An 18,594-nucleotide genomic window follows, 5' to 3' on the forward strand; every position below is an offset into this window, starting at 1 on the left:
CCGGTTCTCCCTGAAGCTCCGGGGGAGGCTCAGTCCTGGCCTGCTCCGAGAGTCTGGTGGTTGGTTAGCAGCAACCCTTGGTTATTTGGCTCGAAGATAAATGACTCCAATTCTGTCTCTGTTGCAATGTGGCTGTCTTTTCTCTGTGCATCTCTTTGTGTGCAAATTTCCCTCTTATAAGGACAGCAGCCACATTGGACTAAGGGCGCACCCTAATGATCTCATTTTATTTATTTATTTTTTTTGAGACAGAGTCTCACTCTGTCACCCAGGCTGGAGTGCAGTGGCACGATCTCCGCTCACTGCAACCTCCATCCCCCGGGTTCAAGCAATTCTCCTGCCTCAGCCTCCCGAGTAGCTAGGATTACAGGCGCGCACCACCAAACCTGGCTAATATTTGTATTTTTGGTAGAGACGGGGTTTTACCATGTTGGTCAGACTGGTCTCAAACTCCTGACCTCAGGTAATTTGCTCACCTCGGCCTCCCAAAGTACTGGGATTACAGGTGTGAGCCACCGTGCCCGGCCAATGATCTCATTTTAACTCCCTATTTCCAAATAAGGTCACATTCACAGGTACAGGGATTAGGACTTCAACATATCTTTTTGGGGGATGCGAGTCAACCTGTAACACCCCAAAGGCTCTTTAAGGTCTAGAGAGCTCTGCCCCCACTGAGGGGGCTGACCAGGTATCCCTGGGGCCGAGTGATGAAAGGCCACCGGGCCTCAGTTCCCTAGAACAGGGCTGGGCACTGTTGTCACCTGGACCAAGCCCATGGGCCTGTCCTCTCTTAGTTGTTCTTTCACAGCGATGGCCCTGCTGGCCCTCCCCTTTCTGGCTCACTCCTCTCTGGCCCTCCCAGGCAGCCCTCAGGAGCCTCTCTAGGCCCAAGACTTGGGGTTGGCCTGGCCAGGGCAGAGGAGCAAGCACACCAGAGCGGGTCGTCTTTCCAGAACACACTTCAAGCACAATGGCTTTTTAATATCTAAAACCTCAAGTCTGAGTTCCTCTGCTGACCTCAAGGCACCTGCTCTTTCCACTTGCCCCACTGCTCCTCCCTGTGTCAGCCCCTTCTGGTCTCATCAGGGCCTTTCCCTCTGGGTTCGAAGAGATTAGGGTCCATCTTACCTTATTTGTTAAATGCTCTTCTCTCCTTCTTTCTGGCTTTGCAAACCGTACCTATCTTACAAAGCCCAGTTCTAGACCCCTCCTTGTAAAGCAGACTTTCTTTTTGAGAGGAGCTTTGCAGGTTCACAGCAAAATCGAGCAGCAAGTATCTTCCTCAGGTGCTTAAACCCTGATCATCCTGTCCGACATGCCTCCTTACCGAACATACAATTTTCATTTGTTTAAACTGGGACATTAAAAAAACATAAAAGGCTGGGCGTGGTGGCTCACGCCTGTATTCCCAGCACTTTGGGAGGCTGAGGCAGGCAGATCACCTGAGGTCAGAAGTTCGAGACTAGCCTGGCTAACATGGTGAAACCCCGTCTCCACTAAAAATACAAAAATTAGCTGGATGTGGTGACAGGCACCCGTAAGCCCAGCTACTCGGGAGGCTGAGGCAGGAGAATCGCTTGAACCTGGGAGGCAGAGGTTGCAGGGAGCCGAGATCGCACCATTGCACTCCAGCCTGGGCAACAAGAATGAAACTCCATCTAGAAAAAACCTCAGAAAACATAAAAGAATTAACTGAGAAGAATGAAATCCACACAATGAGATAAGTTGCATGGCAAGTTTTACTGAATACATGTTTTACTTAGACATACCAGATATTACAAATAATATCTTAAATGACTGTGTGTTTCAGGTGTAAATTCTAGAGTCTCATCACTGGGAGCACACAGCAGACAATGGTCATGAAAACATCTCTATCCAGGTCCTCTGGGGATCGTCCTCTCCCTTTAGAGCCTGGTGGCTTGTCACTCTGTGGTCCTCTCCTGGGCGCCACACCAGTGCACAAATGCTGCACAGATTCCTGCGGTGCACATGGAACTTGGGCTCACGATCAAAGAGAATTATCAGCCTGTCTGCCAGTGTTCAAAGTTCAGACTTCAGACTACCAAGTTTTCATCAACTGTTATTTCCATAACTCCCGCTATTTCTCTTTTTTTCTTGCAAGAAGAGATTTCACAATCTACACAAATTTAGAGGTGTGACTCTTCAATTCTGCAAAATTCTTAACTACTGCCAGTTCTGGAAATCCTTGTGGCCTCAGCAGAACTCTGGAGCTTTCTTACTTCATGCCCACGTACCTACATGTGGACTACAAGGACTTCTGTTAGCTCAGGCTGATTTACCTTTTCCCTAGAACATCAATAGCACAGTTTAAAACACTGTCTCAGCCTGGCATGGTGGCTCATGCCTGTAATCCCAGCGCTTCGTGAGGCCAAGGTGGGTGGATCGCTTGAGCCCAGGAGTTTAAGACCAGCCTGGGCAACATGGCAAAACACCAAAATATAAAAATTAGCCAGTCTCATAACCTGGTCTCAAAATAAATAAATAGATAAAAATTTTAAAAAGTATTTTAAAAAATCACTATCTCTACCAGTTCCCACCAGTTCCCAACAAAATCAATTTCACCTACTTCATCTTCCTGTTTATTAATGCTCAACCTATTTGATTTGCTTAGAACTGTAGCATTTTCCATGCAAGTTTTCATTTATGTCAAAGATTTAAAGTGATACAGGCAACAATAATTTTAGAGAAATCTCATTGCTTTATTACTACTAACAGTATTTAAAATTTTTAGGCTCAAGTTTAAAAATCCTTACTATTGACGGATTACTTTTTAAGTTAGCAGTTCCTTTAGAGATACTGCGGTTTGAGGCACCGATTTCATGGAACTTTATCTGCTGAGTGGTTATACGGGCTCATGTAGGACTGAAGCCATAGCTTCCTGTAGAGACCCCGTCTGCAAGTACAATGCCAGCTCCGAAATGGCATTTGCATGAACAATTTCCATACAGGATTCCCTTTAGTGAGCTCTTATTTTGTTAAAGTTGCCTTATGTTCTCTTAATAACATTAGTTATCATTAATATCATGGAGAAGGTGCTTTCAGAGCATCTTGGTAAGGGGTGTTTTCTTTTATCCTAACATAAACCACTTTGGCAAAAAAGCATGGGAACAGATCAGTTTCATGCTGGATATTCAGAGAATATGAAACATCCAGGCATGCAAGAATGCAACAATCCAGCCGGGCGCGGTGGCTTATGCCTGTAATCCCAGCACTTTGGGAGGCCGAGGTGGGCAGATCATGAGGTCAGGAGATCGAGACCATCCTGGCTAACACGGTGAAACCCCATCTCTACTAAAAATACAAAAAAATAGCCGGGCGTGGTGGAGGGCACCTGTGGTCCCAGCTACTTGGGAGACTGAGGCAGGAAAATGGCATGAACCTGGGAGGTGGAGCTTGCAGTGAGCCGAGATCGCACCACTGCACGCCAGCCTGGGTGACAGAGCAAGACTCCGTCTCAAAAAAAAAGAATGTAACAATCCCTCCAAGTCTTCACTTTCATGGAAGTTTCAGAGCATCTCATGGGTTTCCTTAAACTTGTGGGTGCTAAGACCCTTCAGAGCTTACATTTAGGTATGAACTTGTCACTCTCCTCCCAGGCTTGTAAGAGAGAGTTAGCAGAGCTAGATAATTGGAAGACAAGGTGCTAACAACTGGATCTGAGGACAAGCCCATCCTGGTGCCTGGCCTGATTCTAACTGATCTCTGGGCATCCGTGGGGCCTGGAGAAAAAAAATGCCACAGGGCACCGCATTTGGTGGGAGCTGACACAGGAGCAATAAATTCCATTCCCCTGTTCATGTTTTGGTGTGGGGTTGGCTTCTGGAAAAAACAAACAAACAAACAAAGTGGGTTAAAAGGTGGAAAGATGGTGCTCAATAAGCTACCAATTTGTTCTCACATTTATTTTGAGGCTACTAAGTAGCTGTCAGACACATGAAATAGCCTAAAGATTATAGACAAAGGTATTTTGGAAATTTTGGCAACATTTGCTTTTAGAATTAGTTGGTTCCAAAATTTTAAAACACATCATTTTAATTTTTATTAGCTTTATTGAGCTATCATTCACATGTAATACACTAATTCAAGGTTTACAGTGGTTTTCAGTATATTCAAGGAAATGTGCACCCATCACCACCATCAATTTTAGAACTTTGTCATCATTCCCCAGAGAAATCCTGTACCCACTAGCGGTCACTCCCCATTTCTCCCTAAGTTTCCCCAGGCAACCACTAATCTATGTTCTACCTCTATGGATTTGCCAATCTGGACATTTCATATAAATAGAATCATACATGTAGTATTTTGTGACTGAATTCTTTCACTCACATGATGTTTTCAAGGTCCGACTATGTTGTAGCATAAATCAGAACCTCATTCCTTTTAATTGCCCAGTAATAGTTCATCATATGGGTAGACCACTAATTATTTATCTATTCATCATTTGGTGGACATTTGGGTTGTTTCCATTTTTTGAGTAATATGAATAATGCTGCTATGAATATATTTGTGTACAGAGCTTTCGTGTGGACACCTATTTTCACTTTCTTGAGTATATACCTAGAAGTAGAATTGCTGGGTCATTATGTTAAGTGAAATCAATCAGGTGTAGAAAGATAAGTATCACATGTTCCCCTTATACGTGGAAGCTAAAAAGAAAATTTGAGCCCCTGGAAATAGAGAGTAGAACACTGAGTCTTAGGGCCTGGGAAGAGTGGTGAGGAGGAGACTATGGGGAGAGGTTGGTTAATGGATACGAAATGACAGCTAGATAGGAGAAATGAATTCTGGTGTTCTGCAGCACCATAGGGTGAAGATGGTTAACTGTAATTTATTGTATATTCTCAACAAACTAGAAGAGAGGGTTTTGAATGTTTATGGCACAAAGAAATGATAAATATTTTAGGTGATAATATGCTGATTACTATGATTTGATCATTATACATTGTATACATGTACGGAAATACCATTCTGTATCACATAAATATTATGTGCCAACTAAAAGTAAAAGGGAAAATATCTAGTAACTGTTTAATATTTTGAGGAAGTGTCAAAGTGACTGGCACCATCCTGTATTTCCACTGGCAATGGATGAGGGTGTCAGTTTCTCCACATCCTCGCCAGCCAGCACTTGTTATTATTTGCCTTTTTAGTTATAGCCATCCTAGTGGGGATGAAGTGGTTTAAATTCTGGCTTTGATTTGCATATCTCAAATGGCTAATGCTGTTGTGTATCTCTTCATGTACACACTGGCTATTTGTAATCTTTTCTGGAGACATATCTATTCATATTCTTTGCCCATTAAAAACATTGTGTTATTTATTGAGTTGTAAGAATTCTATATTTTGGATGTAAGTCCCTTATCAGATATGATTTGCAAATATTTTCTCCCATTCTGCAGGTTGCTTTACACTTTCTCGATGATACATTTTGTAGCATAAAAGATTTTAATTTTGGTGAAGTCCAATTTTTCTATTTTTTCTTTTGTCATTTGTATAGTTCCAACATTTTGAAAGAAATATCTAGCTCTTCAAGGTAGAGATGAAAGAGTTTCAACTTATAGATCTGATGGGAAGTTCATTATTAATGCCACACTTAGAAGATGAGGAAATAAGATACTTAGAAGCAAGAAATAAGAGAACAGCAATGGAAATTAAAAAAAAAAATTACTGGCTAACTTCAGTTGACTACAAAGATCTCTGTCAGTCATGGTCCAGGCCGGAAACAGGTGGAATATTCAGACGGGCTGACTGGGGAGAACTTAATCAAGGGCCTTTTCTATAGAGGCATTGATAGTGCAAGGAAACCAGGCATTATGATGAAGCCCCTAGGGCTGGCAATGCTTCAAGGTTGCTATCCCAGTGTGGTGAACAGGGAGGGAGCAGGTACTGAAAGCTAGTGAAGTGGGAGAGTTCCCTGATTCCCCCTGCAGCACATGGAACAAGGGTGTGGCTCACCTGCTTGGTTGCCCTACAGCTCAAACCCCTAGGGGAGCATGTAGACTGGCAGGTGCAGAGGATGGGATGAATGCTTTGGGCTCTCGGCCCCATAGCAGTGTCTAGGTGTGGGTGTCTGCAACTCCCAGGCGGGCACGTGTAACCCAAGCTCTTTCGGATTTGCCATCTGCAGATGGCTTGTGTGCCAATCAGCTCAATGGACCCTCTGCCTTATTGCAAGAGCAGAGGGCCAGTGTGACAGCCTCTATATCCTGAGCTCTGGCCCAGTGTCTCAGAAGAATCGGATCACACATGGGCTCCAATGATGAGTGCAAGTTTTTATTGAGTAGTGGAGGCGATGCTCAGCGAGATGGATGGGGAGCCAGAAGGTGGAGGGGTGAGGGAAATAATCTTTCCCTGGAGTCGGGCTGCCCAGCAGCTGGACCCTTCTCTAACCACGCCGGCCGACTTTCCCTCGGCATCCAGACGTCCCCCTTTTTTTCCTCTGCTGCATCGTTCTGCTGTCACTGGTCTGCTGGTCTGGACATTCAGCTGCTTGTGTGCATACCCACTAAGGTCTCGGGTTTATATGGGTACAGGATGGGGGGCTTGGTTGGCCCGAGTGGTCTTGGAAAATGCAACATTCGGGCATGAAAACAGGAGTACCTGTTCTCACTTAGGTGTGCGGCACAGGCTTGAGGGTGGAGCCCTCACCAGGGACCTGGCCCTTCTCTACCCAGCACTTCCCTGCCCAACTCCCATGTCACTAGTTATAGGGAAGGGCTGTTTGGAGAAAGCCATGGCTTTTGCTAGAGGAATATGGCTACTATAGTCTGCCCACCTATAGTCTGGCAAGGAGGACGCTGGAGGAATCATACCTCCAACTCTCTTTCTTCTCACTCTGTCATCTCCTGCCCATGCCATCTTAGCCGAACCCAACTCACACCAGGAAAAAGGTGGCCTAGTTGATACAGTCCACAAGGCCAGCCTCTGGGGCCACAGAACAAGGTGGAGAAGAATGAGGGGTGGATTGTGGAGCAGAAGGAGAACATCCAGTGAAGCCACTAGGTGGTGAGTCAGACACTTTGTCCTTTTGGTGGGGGAGCAATTTACACTGAAGATAATTCCCTCATCTTGTTTTTTAACTAGCCCCGCCCCATTGCTGTCCCTTTACCCAGAAATACTTGTCCCTCATACTACGTAAAATGTGATCTCTCACAAGGCTCGTCTCAGAAGCCACCTTCTTCTTGCTGCCATTCCTCAAAATTTGCTCAGAAGTGATCTCCCTCCTCGGAAGTTGTATTAGTCAGGGTTCCCCAGAGCAACAGAACTAATAGGGTATATATATAATATTACATGAAGGGGAGTTTATTAAGTAATAACTCACATGCTCACAAGGCTCCACAATAGGCTGTCTGGAAGCTGAGGAGCAAGGAGAGCCAGTCCAAGTCCCAAAACTGAAGAACCTGGAGTCTGATGTTCAAGGGCAGGAAGCATCGAGCACGGGAGAAAGATGTAGGCTGGGAGGCTAGGCCAGTCTAGTCTTTTCACGTTTTTCTGCCTGCTGTATATTCAAGCTGTGCTGGCAGCTGATTAGATGGTGCCCACTCAGATTAAGGATGGGTCTGCCTTCCCCAGGCCACGGACTCAAATGTTAATCTCCTTTGGCAACACCCTCACAGACACACCCAGGATCAATACTTTGCATCCTTCAATCCGATCACGTTGACAGACTTAACCATCACAGAAGTCTTCCTTGTGGATCAAACTTCCCACAAAGTGATTCTACCTTTTATTGTTATTTACAGATACCCCATATGACTCTCACTGTGCAATAAAGTCCAGACGGAACCGTTTTTATTTACCTTTGTACCTCTTGAAGAACCTGCACAGTTTCCTGATGTTACACAGTGCCTCAGCTCAGATTGATGAAAGAATGGATTTGGGATCAGGCATTATTGAGTCTTCTTGGAATCTGCTAGTTGGAAGGGTCCTCAGATGTACTTCCAGTTTTAACTTAGCTATTTCAAGTTCCTACTCAGCAGAGCCTCTCCCTCCAGGTGGGGGACACTGTTGGTAGCCCACTCAGCATTTCTCCTTCTTCCTCGAACACAGCCCTGACTTTTTTCCAGCCTCCACCCTCCACTAAGTGGCCAAGTGTCAGAGGGAAAGCTTATCCTAGGCTGAAATAATTTCAGGATAATATGTTCCCTTTTGTCAAAAATTGGTTTAGAAATGGAAATGTGACCAAGTTGTGGCTGCAGAGCCTTGAGGAGAGATTTGCTTGTGATTTCCAAGGAAGTCCTTCCTCCCCCCTTAGAGAAAGTGCAGTTGTTACTGGCAGCCACTTGACACCTAGGAGGAGAGCCAATTTCCAGATGAAGATGTCAAATATAGATTGTGGGCTGGGATTTGAAAATCTAGGATGTTGCTAACATCGTTGAGGGCAACCTAAAGTCTGCTTTATCTCTGAAATTCTCTTTTTATGAAAAAGTATATTTCCTTTTTGGAAAGACCTTTGAGTTGGGGTTTCTGTTACTCCGTATCTGAAAGGAGGCCCATACACCCTGCCATTGTTTTCCTCTTCAACTCTGCTGATGTAGAAGCCAATATATAATTGAAGAGTTCTATGAATGTTTAGACTAGCTCTGTGCCCAGGAATGTAAGAATGGTTTGTAACAGAGACCCTGTCAAGCCTGAAACATTATATCTCATTTTACTAGCAGCTAGTACTCTGGGGAATGGGAGTTAGTACTGTATTTATTCCAGAATCTTGTTGATGTGCTGCCTCTTGTCCCTTACATTGGGCCTGATTTTTTTTTCTCAGAATAGTGTCTGTAAAATGTGAAAGGTATTTTCTATTCCACACACATGAAAACCCCTTTGCTTCCTCAAGATAAGAATGGGCCTTTAGCTCTGATCCCAGGGTTGATCAGCGACAATATTTGCCAAAACAAAGCCATGTTCCCCAAAGAGGCCTTTCCACCCAGCACTCTTAGCAGGAGACTGACGCTTCACACTAGGGAGGCAATAGGGCTGTTTATACAGCAAATGGACAAGCCACATTCACAGTGAGATTTGTTTGGCCTTTCCTTGCAATTTGTTTATTTCCTGAGATGGAGTCTTGCCCTGTCACCCAGGCTGGAGTGTGGAGGTGCGATCGTGGCTCACTGCAACGTCCACCTCCCAGGTGTTCAAGCGATTCTCCTGCCTCAGCCTCCCCGAGTAGCTAGGACTACAGGGACGCACCACCACACCTGGCTAATTATTGTATTTTTAGTAGAGACAGGATTTCTCCATGTTGGCCAGGCTGGTCTCGAACTCCTGACCTCAGGTATCTGCCTGCCTTGGCCTCCGAAAATGCTGGAATTACAGGCATGAGCCACTGAGCCACTGCAATTTAGATGGGAAGTCAAGCCAGCTCTTAAGTAAAGTCCATGCTGAGTGATTACTGGAGTCACTTCGGCAGGCAAGGGGAGTGGGCTTATTATTATTATTATTATTATTATTATTATTATTTTGAGATGGAGTCTGACTGTGTCGCCTGGGCTGGAGTGCAGTGGCGTGATCTCAGCTCACTGCAACCTCCGTCTCCCAGGTTCAAGCAATTCTCCTGCCTCAGCTTCCCGAGTAGCTGGGACCACAGGCGCGCACCACTATGCCCAGCTAATATTTTTGTATTTTTAGTGGAGACAAGGTTTCACCATGTTGGCCAGAATGGTCTTGACATCTTGACCTCGTGATCCGCCCACCTTGGCCTCCCAGTAGTGCTGGGATTACAGGCGTGAGCCACCGCCACAGCCCGGGGCTCATTATTGGCAGAATTTCTGGTGACCTAATTAGCGATTTCCAAGTATTTGTCTTTCTGGGTAGAAAGATCTCATTTTCCTCCATCTATTTCTTTAAGCAGGAATGGACAAAGCCTTGTAATTGGCGTTTGAGAGGGAGTGAGGTAATACGCTGGAAGTAAAGGCAGGATTGAAGACCATTTTATTGGGCGCCTGTGGCTGAAGAATTGAAAAAAATTCAATTAGGAAAGGGAGAAAACTAGGAGTTTGGAGCCAGGAAAGAAGGAAGAAAAATGTATTAAGAGGAAGGAAGAATATAGGAATACGAAAGAGAGTTAAGTGTCAGGCTCACCTGGGTACGATTAAAGAAACATATTTAACATTAAAGAAACATATTTAAACCCGTTACCACAAATAAACATATTTGTGGTAACAGACAAAAAATACATTTATTGGTGGTTCCTAACTGAACATATCCTGCAGGACTTTTTTTCAAGGTTGGCCAAAAAAACTCAAAGAAAAAGATTTTTCGAGTCATGTTTTTCTAAAGGCTGTGGTCTTCTGATCAATCAGATAAGAAGCATTTATTGCCTAAAATCAAGTAGGAAGGATCTGTTCTTTTTCTGAAGTCCCATAGTTGCATAAAACTGACCTCCTAAGCAATTCTTCCTTGTCTCTTTTTAACCAATAAATCTACATTCTAGATTGAAATTGACCATTGCTTCCAGACATGTGTGGGAGTCCAGAATATGCCACTCCAAAAGATGGAGGATTGTTGAGCTGAAGACAATTAAGAAGAAACAGATGCAGAAAAGCTCACTGCCCTCCATTTGCTTAAATGCAGGACAGAGATTTACAAAGATAAAAGGCATCCTGCCCCTGTCTCTTACCAGGGAGAACAAAGGTTAACCACTGAAGACAGTTTTAGACCATTATCTGCCAGGAGTTGGAGCCAGAGGAATCTACCTGGACATGCATTACCAACTCGCCTTTATCTGCCAGTTACTTGCTTCTCTGCCGAGAAGCCCCCTCTAGAGACCCAAACTCCTTTTCCTTTGTCCTGTCACTTCTCTAAAAATCACTATTCTTTGTTGAAGATGCTATACAAGCTGGAATTCAAAGCTACTTCTTTGAGAACTACTCCTCCCCTGGTGTCTGCCATGTAGATGTGAAATATACATGTAAATAAACTTGTTTTTCTCTTGTTAATCTTTTTTTTTCTTTCTTTCTTTTAATGGGGTCTATTCCAACTAAGAACCTTATGAAGTGGCCAGACGCAGTGGCTCACGCCTGTCATCCCAGCACTTTGGGAGGCCAAGGCAGATGGATCACCTGAGGTCAGGAGTTCGAGACCAGCCCGGCCAACATGACGATATCCCGTCTCTACTAAAAATATAAAAATTAGCTGGCATGGTGGTGGGTGCCTGTAATCCCAGCTCCTTGGGAGGCTGAGGCAGGAGAATCACTTGAACCTGGGAGGTGGAGTTTGCAGTGAGGCAGTGAGCTGAGATCATGCCACCACACTCCAGCCTGGGCAACGGAGCAACACTCCTTTTTTGTTGTTGTTGTTGTTTGTGTTGTTTGTTTTTTGATTTGTTTTTTAAAAAGACCTATGAGGATTGAGGAAACAATTATTTTTCTTCCCCTACACATGATTTTGTGCCTGCTGCATAATTTTTTTTGTTTGTAATATCAATGTTTCTCAAAGTGGTCTGTGGGCTACCAACTTCAGACTCACCTGGGATGCTTGTTAACAAGTATATGTTGTAGGCTCCACACCAGCTGCAATGGTCCAGCATCTCCAGAGATGAGGTATTTTTTTTTTTTTTTTTTTTTTTTTTTTGAGACGGAGTCTTGCTGTGTCGCCCAGGCTGGAGTGCAGTGGCCAGATCTCAGCTCACTGCAAGCTCCGCCTCCCGGGTTTACGCCATTCTCCTGCCTCAGCCTCCCGTGTAGCTGGGACTACAGGCGCCCGCCACCTCGCCCAGCTAGTTTTTTGTATTTTTAGTAGAGACGGGGCTTCACCGTGTTAGCCAGTATGGTCTCGATCTCCTGACCTCGTGATCCGCCCGTCTCGGCCTCCCGAAGTGCTGGGATTACAGGCTTGAGCCACTGCGCCCGGCCGAGATGAGGTATTTTTAACAGTATCCCAGATTTTATTAAATTCTAATGTTGAGAAACAGTGGTCTAGATTTTAAGACAAGATCCATGTCATTTATTTTTGTTCCCTCTGATGCCTAGCACATAGAAGGTACTTGATAAATATTTTTTGGAGAGATGAATCTAAGAAAAGTGAAACTGTCTAAAAACTTGCCTCTGAATTTCTTTACTGTCCTGTCCCTATCTATCTGCAGAGTGAGCCTTACCTGTCTGTTCATAATCCTCTGCATGTTGGGATTTGTGGTGGTGACAGTGGGTGCAGCAATGTGAAAGGCATTAGCAGCGTGTCTTGCCCAGATGATTCCTGCAGGAGGAACATGGCTGGGCTTCCATCTGTTTAAGCCTCATTCTCAGGCCATTCTGTTCATCCTATAAACTACCCAGGATCATTTCAAGAAATTACTTTTCTATTAGTTCACCAGTGTAGTCAGGATCTGGTCAAGAGACAGTATACACACAAGTTATTTGAACAGTAAGAACTTCATATAAAAAGTGTTAACTAGGTAAAAATGTGTTCATTATAAAGTTATAACAGGATAAAAAGAGAACTCTAAGGTCTCATAGAGGTAGCAACTGCAGCTTCCACTCCCAGGGTTAAAGAAACAATAAGAAAAGGGAAGAAGTAGGAACTTAGAGGAGGGGCACTTGGAGCTCAAACTCAGACCTTCAAGGTGGGAGCTCTGCACTGGTTCTGGTGAATATGAGATGGGCCGTATGAGGTTGGGTCTGCAAGTGCTAGAAAAACTGCAAACTGCAAACTACATTCAAATGCTTCTGCAGAAAGGAAGTGCTGCTGCCAGGGTGAAGAAGCATTGCTAGGGTGATACAGTGAACAGACAGGAGGAAACTCATCCTCTCCTTCTCCTCCAGCCTTGCAGTCTCCCTTTTGCTCCCTTTATTGCCAAAGGCCAACCTGGGTCCAGCTGGCAAAGCAAAACTCAGTTGTAGCTGCCCCGACATCACAAAGCTGAGCATAGAAGGGAGGAGTTGGAGCTGAGACATCCATGGCTTAATGATGGGCACAGCCAGGTAGCTCACTATTGCTCACTGTCTTGGATGCTTTTATTCCACTATTCTCCTCTGAACACCTTGTAATTTGGTCTTAATTCCTGAGATGATTTTGTCTTTTCTTTCGCTTTCTTTTCTGATCTAAATAAATTGTTTTACATCTCCTTTTTGTCTGTTTCTATTAGGAGTTTTTGTTTGTTTGTTTGTTTGTTTTTGAGACAGGGTCTCACTTTGTCACCCAGGCTAGAGCACAGTGGTGCCATCTTGGCTCACTGCAGCCTTGACCTCCTGGGTTCAAGCAATTCTCCTGCCTCAGCCCCGACAAGTAGCTGTGACTACACGTGTGCGCCACCATGCCTGGCTAATTTTTGTATTTTTAGTAGAAATGGGGTTTCAACTTGTTGGCTAGGCTGGTCTTGAACTCCTGACCTCAGGTGATCCACCCAACTTGGCCTCCCAAAGAGCTGAGAGTATAGGCGTGAGCCACCATGCTCAGCCTCTATTAGGAGGTTTTTAATTCATGGTTTTTTTTTTTTTTTTGTATGTGTGTATATACATTGCTGCTAGTTTAATTATATTTAATTCATGTTGAAGCATGTGCTATATAGTTTTTCTCTGCCTTATTTTGGAAATATTTTTATTAGTGGAAAAATTTGGATTCTTCCTGTTTTCTTCTTGTAGTAACTTCCTATGGTGATTGCCTGCCTTCTTCTGTTCATTTTACAGTGTCTTGGAATTATTTTTAAAATTTCAATAGGTTTTTGGGGAACAGGCAGTGTTGGTTACATGAATAAGTTCTTAAGTGGTGATTTCTGATATTTTGGTGCACCCATCACCTGAGCAGGGTACACTGTACCCAATGTGTAGTCTTATATTCCTCACCCCCCTCCCACCCTTTCCCCTGAGTCCCCAAAGTCCATTGTATCATTATGCCTTTGCACCCTCATAGTTTAGCTCCCACTTATAAGTGAGAACATATGCTGTTTGGTTTTTCCATTCCTGAGTTACTTCACTTAGAATAATGATCCTTAGGCCAGGCGTGGTGGCTCATGCCTATAATCCCAGCACTGTGGGAGGCCGAGGTGGGCGGATCACTTGAGGTCAGGAGTTGGAGACCAGCCCGGCCAACATGGTGAAACCCATCTCTACTAAAAATACAAAAACTAGCTGGGTGTGCTGGCAGGCGCCTATAATTCCAGTTACTTGGGAGGCTGAGGCAGGAGAATTGCTTGAACCCGGGAGGCAGATGTTGCAGTGAGCTGAGATTGCTCCCACTCCAGTCTGGGCAACAGAGCGAGACTCAATCTCAAAAAAAGAAGAAGAAGAAGAAAAAGAATAATGGTCCCTAATTCCATCCAGGTTGTTGTGAATGTCATTATTTCATTCCTTTTTATGGCTGAGTAGTATTCCATGGGATACATATATCACAATTTCTTTATCAAATCATTGATGGGCATTGGGTTTGGTTCCATATTTATGCAACTGGGAATTGTGCTGTTATAAACGTGTGTGTGCAAGTATCTTTTTCACATACTGACTTCTTTTCTTCTGCCAATAACTACCATCAAATGGTAGTTCTGTAAAGTGTCTTGAATTTTTCTTGATCAGCCATTAGCACCTGTGTCTATGGAGTGAGTGAGGGATTTGAATGACTGATGAGGTTTCTTAGTTTAAGAATGCTCTCTCCCGTTGGTACAGTGAAGTACAGGTTCTTTAACAAATGACTTATTTTCTGGTGCCTGGGAAGGTCAGTGTATTTCCAGTTTTATGACTTCTTTGTTTCTGTGGGATCCATAATTTCCACTGCTTGACTTTCTCTTTTCACTCCAACAGATGCCTCCTCTTCCAAATTCTCACTCAGAAGTGGTGCCTTCCTAATGCTGCCTCCTGAATCCTGCACACTCTCCAATACTTTTCTTCCTTTTGATTCTTTTTTTTTTTTTTTTTTTTTTTGAGATAGAGTCTCACTCTGTTGTCCAGGCTGGAATACAGTGGCATGATCTCAGCTCATTGCAGCCTCTGCCTCCCAGGTTCAAGCGATTTTTGGCCAATCTTTGTATTTTTAGTGGGGATGGGGTTTCACCATGTTGGCCAGGCTGGTCTCGAACTCCTGGCCTCCCAAAGTGCTGGGATTACAGGCATGAGCCACTGAGGCTGGCCTCCTTTTGATTCTTTAGTAGCCAGATCAGCCCCATCTCAGAGCTCTTCTGAAACTTCCCCCATCCTGAGCAAGACCCTTTCATTCTGGGTGTGATGTTTTATCTGTGTTCTGCCACCACTAGGAACCTGACTTCCCTCTTCTCATTTCTGTGTGTTCTCATCTGACTCTGCTTCAGTGTGGGCTCTGGGGTTGGGTCTGCTGGTGTTGTACCTTTATTTCCTCTCTTGCACGTAAATTGACATTTGTAGCGTTCTCTTTGTGATGATGTCAACATGCCTTTTTGGATAGTTTCATTTGCTTTTCTTGTTGATCTTTATGCCTTTTGGAGAATAAATGGAGAATTTCAGACTTAAGAAGTAGCCATTATCCTATAGGAATCTAGAAAGGATGACTCTTTTAAAAATATATTACTTTTCTAACTGTGGCTGGTAGATAGACATGTAATTGAGTTCACATACGTATTTTGTATCCAACAGCCTTGATAAATGTTAAAATTAATACAACAGTTTATCTTTAGATTATTTGGGGAATTTTTAGGCAGACAATTACATCATCAGTGAATAAAGGCAGTTTTGTTTTTTCTTTTCCAATTCCTAAAACTCTTGTTTCTTTTTCTTGCCTTACTGCCCTGACCAGGATTTTTGGTACAATTGTGAATAGAAATGTTGATAGCAGGAATCCTTGACTTTTATTTTTTATTTTTTGAGATGAAGTTTTATTCTGTTGCCTAGACTGAAGTGCAGTGGCATGATCTTGGCTCACTGTAACCTCTACCTCCTGGGTTCAAGCAGTTCTCATGTTTCAGCCTCCCGAGTAGCTGGGATTACAGAGATGCACCACCACGCCTGGCTAGTTTTTGTATTTTTAGTAGAGATGGGGCTTCACTATGTTGGCTAGGCTGGTCTCAGACTCCTGACATCAAGTGATCCACCCGTGTTGGCCTCCCAGAGTGGCTAGGTTTACAGGTCTGAGCCACCGCGACCCACCCTTAACTTATTATTATCAATCTTAGAGATAATGCCTTCAACATTTTAGGATTAAATATAATGGTTGCTGTAGATGCCCTTTATCTTATTTTCACATTTTAAAAGAAGAATTTAATGGCGAATGAATACTGAATTTTATGAAGCTTTTTCTCTAAAAACTGAGAAAAATCATATAATTTTAATCTCAGTCAGATAAACTGACAAAGAGAGATTCATACAGATTTTCCAATGCTAAACCACTCTAGCATTCTAGAGATAAACTCAATTTGGGCCGGGTACTGTGACTCACGTCTGTAATCCCAGTGCTTTGGCGGGCTGAGGCAGGAGGATCGCTTGAGGCCAGGAGTTTGAGACCAGATTTGGGTAACATAGTGAGACCCTGTCTCTACAAAAAATAAAAAAAATCAGCTGAGCATGGGAGTGTGTGCCTGGAGTCGCAGCTACTCAGGAGACTGAGGTGGGAGGATTACTTGAGCCCAGGAGTTCGAGATGATAGTGAGCTATGATTGCAACACTGCACTCTAGCCTGGGCAATAGAGCAAGACCCTGTTTCTAAAACAAAACAAAACAAAAACCCCACAAAAACAAACAAACAAAAAATATGTTCTCTAACCATGTTGCAATAAAATTAAAAACTAATAACAAATAACAAGTGGGTTGTTTAAAAAGGCCCATCTGAGGTGGCTCATGCCTGCAATCCCAGCACTTTGGGAGGCCGAGGCAGGCGGATTGCTTGAGACCAGGAGTTCGAGACCAGCATGAGAAACATGGTGAGACCCTGTCTCTACAAAAAATACAAAAATTCAGACGGGTGTGGTGGTGCATGCCTGAAGTCTCAGCTACTTGGGAGGCTGAGGTGGGAGTATGGCTTGAGCCTGGGAGGTGGAGGCTGCAGTGAGCCGAGATTGTGCCACTGCACTTCAGCCTGGGCAACAGAGTGAGACTCTGTCTCAAAAAAAAATTTAAAAAAATGTAAAAAGCTCACCTATTTGGAAAATAAATAACATGCTACTAAAGAATCATAAATTTTAAAAGGATTTAAAAATCATAAAAATACAAAATATGTAGAACTAAGCAATAATGAAAACACTTTCTTTTAAAATTGGTGGGAAGCCACCAAAATCGTATTTAGCGAAAAACTGTTCACTCAAAATAAATTAGGCAACAAGAAAGGTTAAATCAAATGAACTCAAAGAATGATCTTAAAGAAGTCCATAAAATGGAGAAAGCAGAAATATAAAGACGAATCAAGCCAAAACCTGGTCCTTTGAAAGATTAATAAGATAGAACCCTGGCAAAACAGATCAAGAAAACACACACAAAAAGATGAATATAGGCAAAATAAAAAATTGAAATGGAGAAATGAATATAGGTGCTTAACAGATTTTTATCTTAACAAGTACCGAGAACAACAAAACACTGAGAACTTGAAAACCTCATTGACAGTAATAAATTCCCAGTATTGCCCTTATATCCTGGCAAGAGGGGCCCCTGCTCTGGGCTTAATTTATTTCATTTCATTTTTTATTTTTGTTTTTTGAGACTGAGTTTTGCTCTGTCGCCCAGGCTGCAGTACAATAGCATGATCTCGGCTCACTGCAACCTCTGCCTCCGTGGTTCAAGTGATTCTCCTGCCTCAGCCTCCCAAGTAGCTGCGATTACAGGCACCTGCCACCATGGCTAGCAAATTTTTTGTATTTTTAGTAGAGATAGGGTTTCACCATGTTGGCCAGGCTGGTCTCGAACTCCTGATCTCAAGTGATCTGCCCACCTTGGCCTCCCAAATTGCTGGGATTACAGGCGTGAGCCACTGCGCCCAGCTCTGGGTCTATTTTAGAGGTTCAGTTCTGACCCTTCTCTGATTCTACCCATCCCCAAATGGCCAAAGGTATCCAGAGACAAGAGGATGTGCCCACCGGAGCCTGTAATCCTACCACAAAACTGCGGGGCAGGGGCTGTGAAGTCCTCTAAGCAGCTCTGAGTTCATTTCCAGGGATCGAGGAGGCTCTTTCCCACACGCAGCCTGTCCTCCCAAAGTGGCCGAGGCGTGGCTGTTTATGGGAGTGTAGACGGAGTTTGGACGCGTAAGCTGCGTGTCTATAGACACACACAGGAGGTCCCTGAGGTGCAGGGCAGAGCTGGAGATGGGAAGAAAGTAGTCGTGCTGCAGGTCAAGGGCCAGCTCTCCACAGCCACCCACATTCCAGGGTGGACTTTAAGAAATCAGAGAATTCTAGGCTGAGGGTGGTGGCTCACATCTGTAATCCCAGCACTGTGGGAGGCCAAGGCGAGTGGATCACGAGGTCAGGAATTCAAGACCAGCCTGACCAACATGGCAAAACCCTGTCTCTACTAAAAATACAAAAATTAGCAGTGTGTGGTGGTGCACACCTGTAATTCCAGCTACTTGAGAGGCTAGAAGCAGGAGAATTGCTTGAACCCGAGAGGTGGAGGTTGCAGTGGGCCGAGACTAAGCCACTGCACTCCAACCTGGGCGATAGAGCGAGACTCTGTCTCAAAAAAAAAAAAAAAAAAA

At 44.0% G+C, this 18,594-nt stretch overlaps 1 protein-coding gene across 1 annotated transcript in view; it reads right to left on the reverse strand.

Annotated features, from left to right (window-relative positions):
• Window positions 1-1,721: 1,721 nt before the first annotated feature.
• Window positions 1,722-18,594, reverse strand: part of LOC105546374 (chromosome unknown open reading frame, human C7orf33) — a 24,693-nt gene continuing 7,820 nt past the window's right edge. Inside the window, exons 2-3 of the mRNA XM_011989554.1 lie at window positions 3,586-3,840; window positions 1,722-2,255 (exon numbers count right to left, since the gene is read on the reverse strand). Of these exons, the coding sequence (XP_011844944.1) occupies window positions 2,181-2,255; window positions 3,586-3,840 (330 nt within the window). The 3' untranslated portion in view covers window positions 1,722-2,180. The remainder of the gene's footprint in view (window positions 2,256-3,585; window positions 3,841-18,594) is intronic.

This window comes from Mandrillus leucophaeus, unplaced genomic scaffold (genome assembly GCF_000951045.1).
Source record: "Mandrillus leucophaeus isolate KB7577 unplaced genomic scaffold, Mleu.le_1.0 Scaffold357, whole genome shotgun sequence".
Lineage (NCBI taxonomy): Eukaryota > Metazoa > Chordata > Mammalia > Primates > Cercopithecidae > Mandrillus > Mandrillus leucophaeus.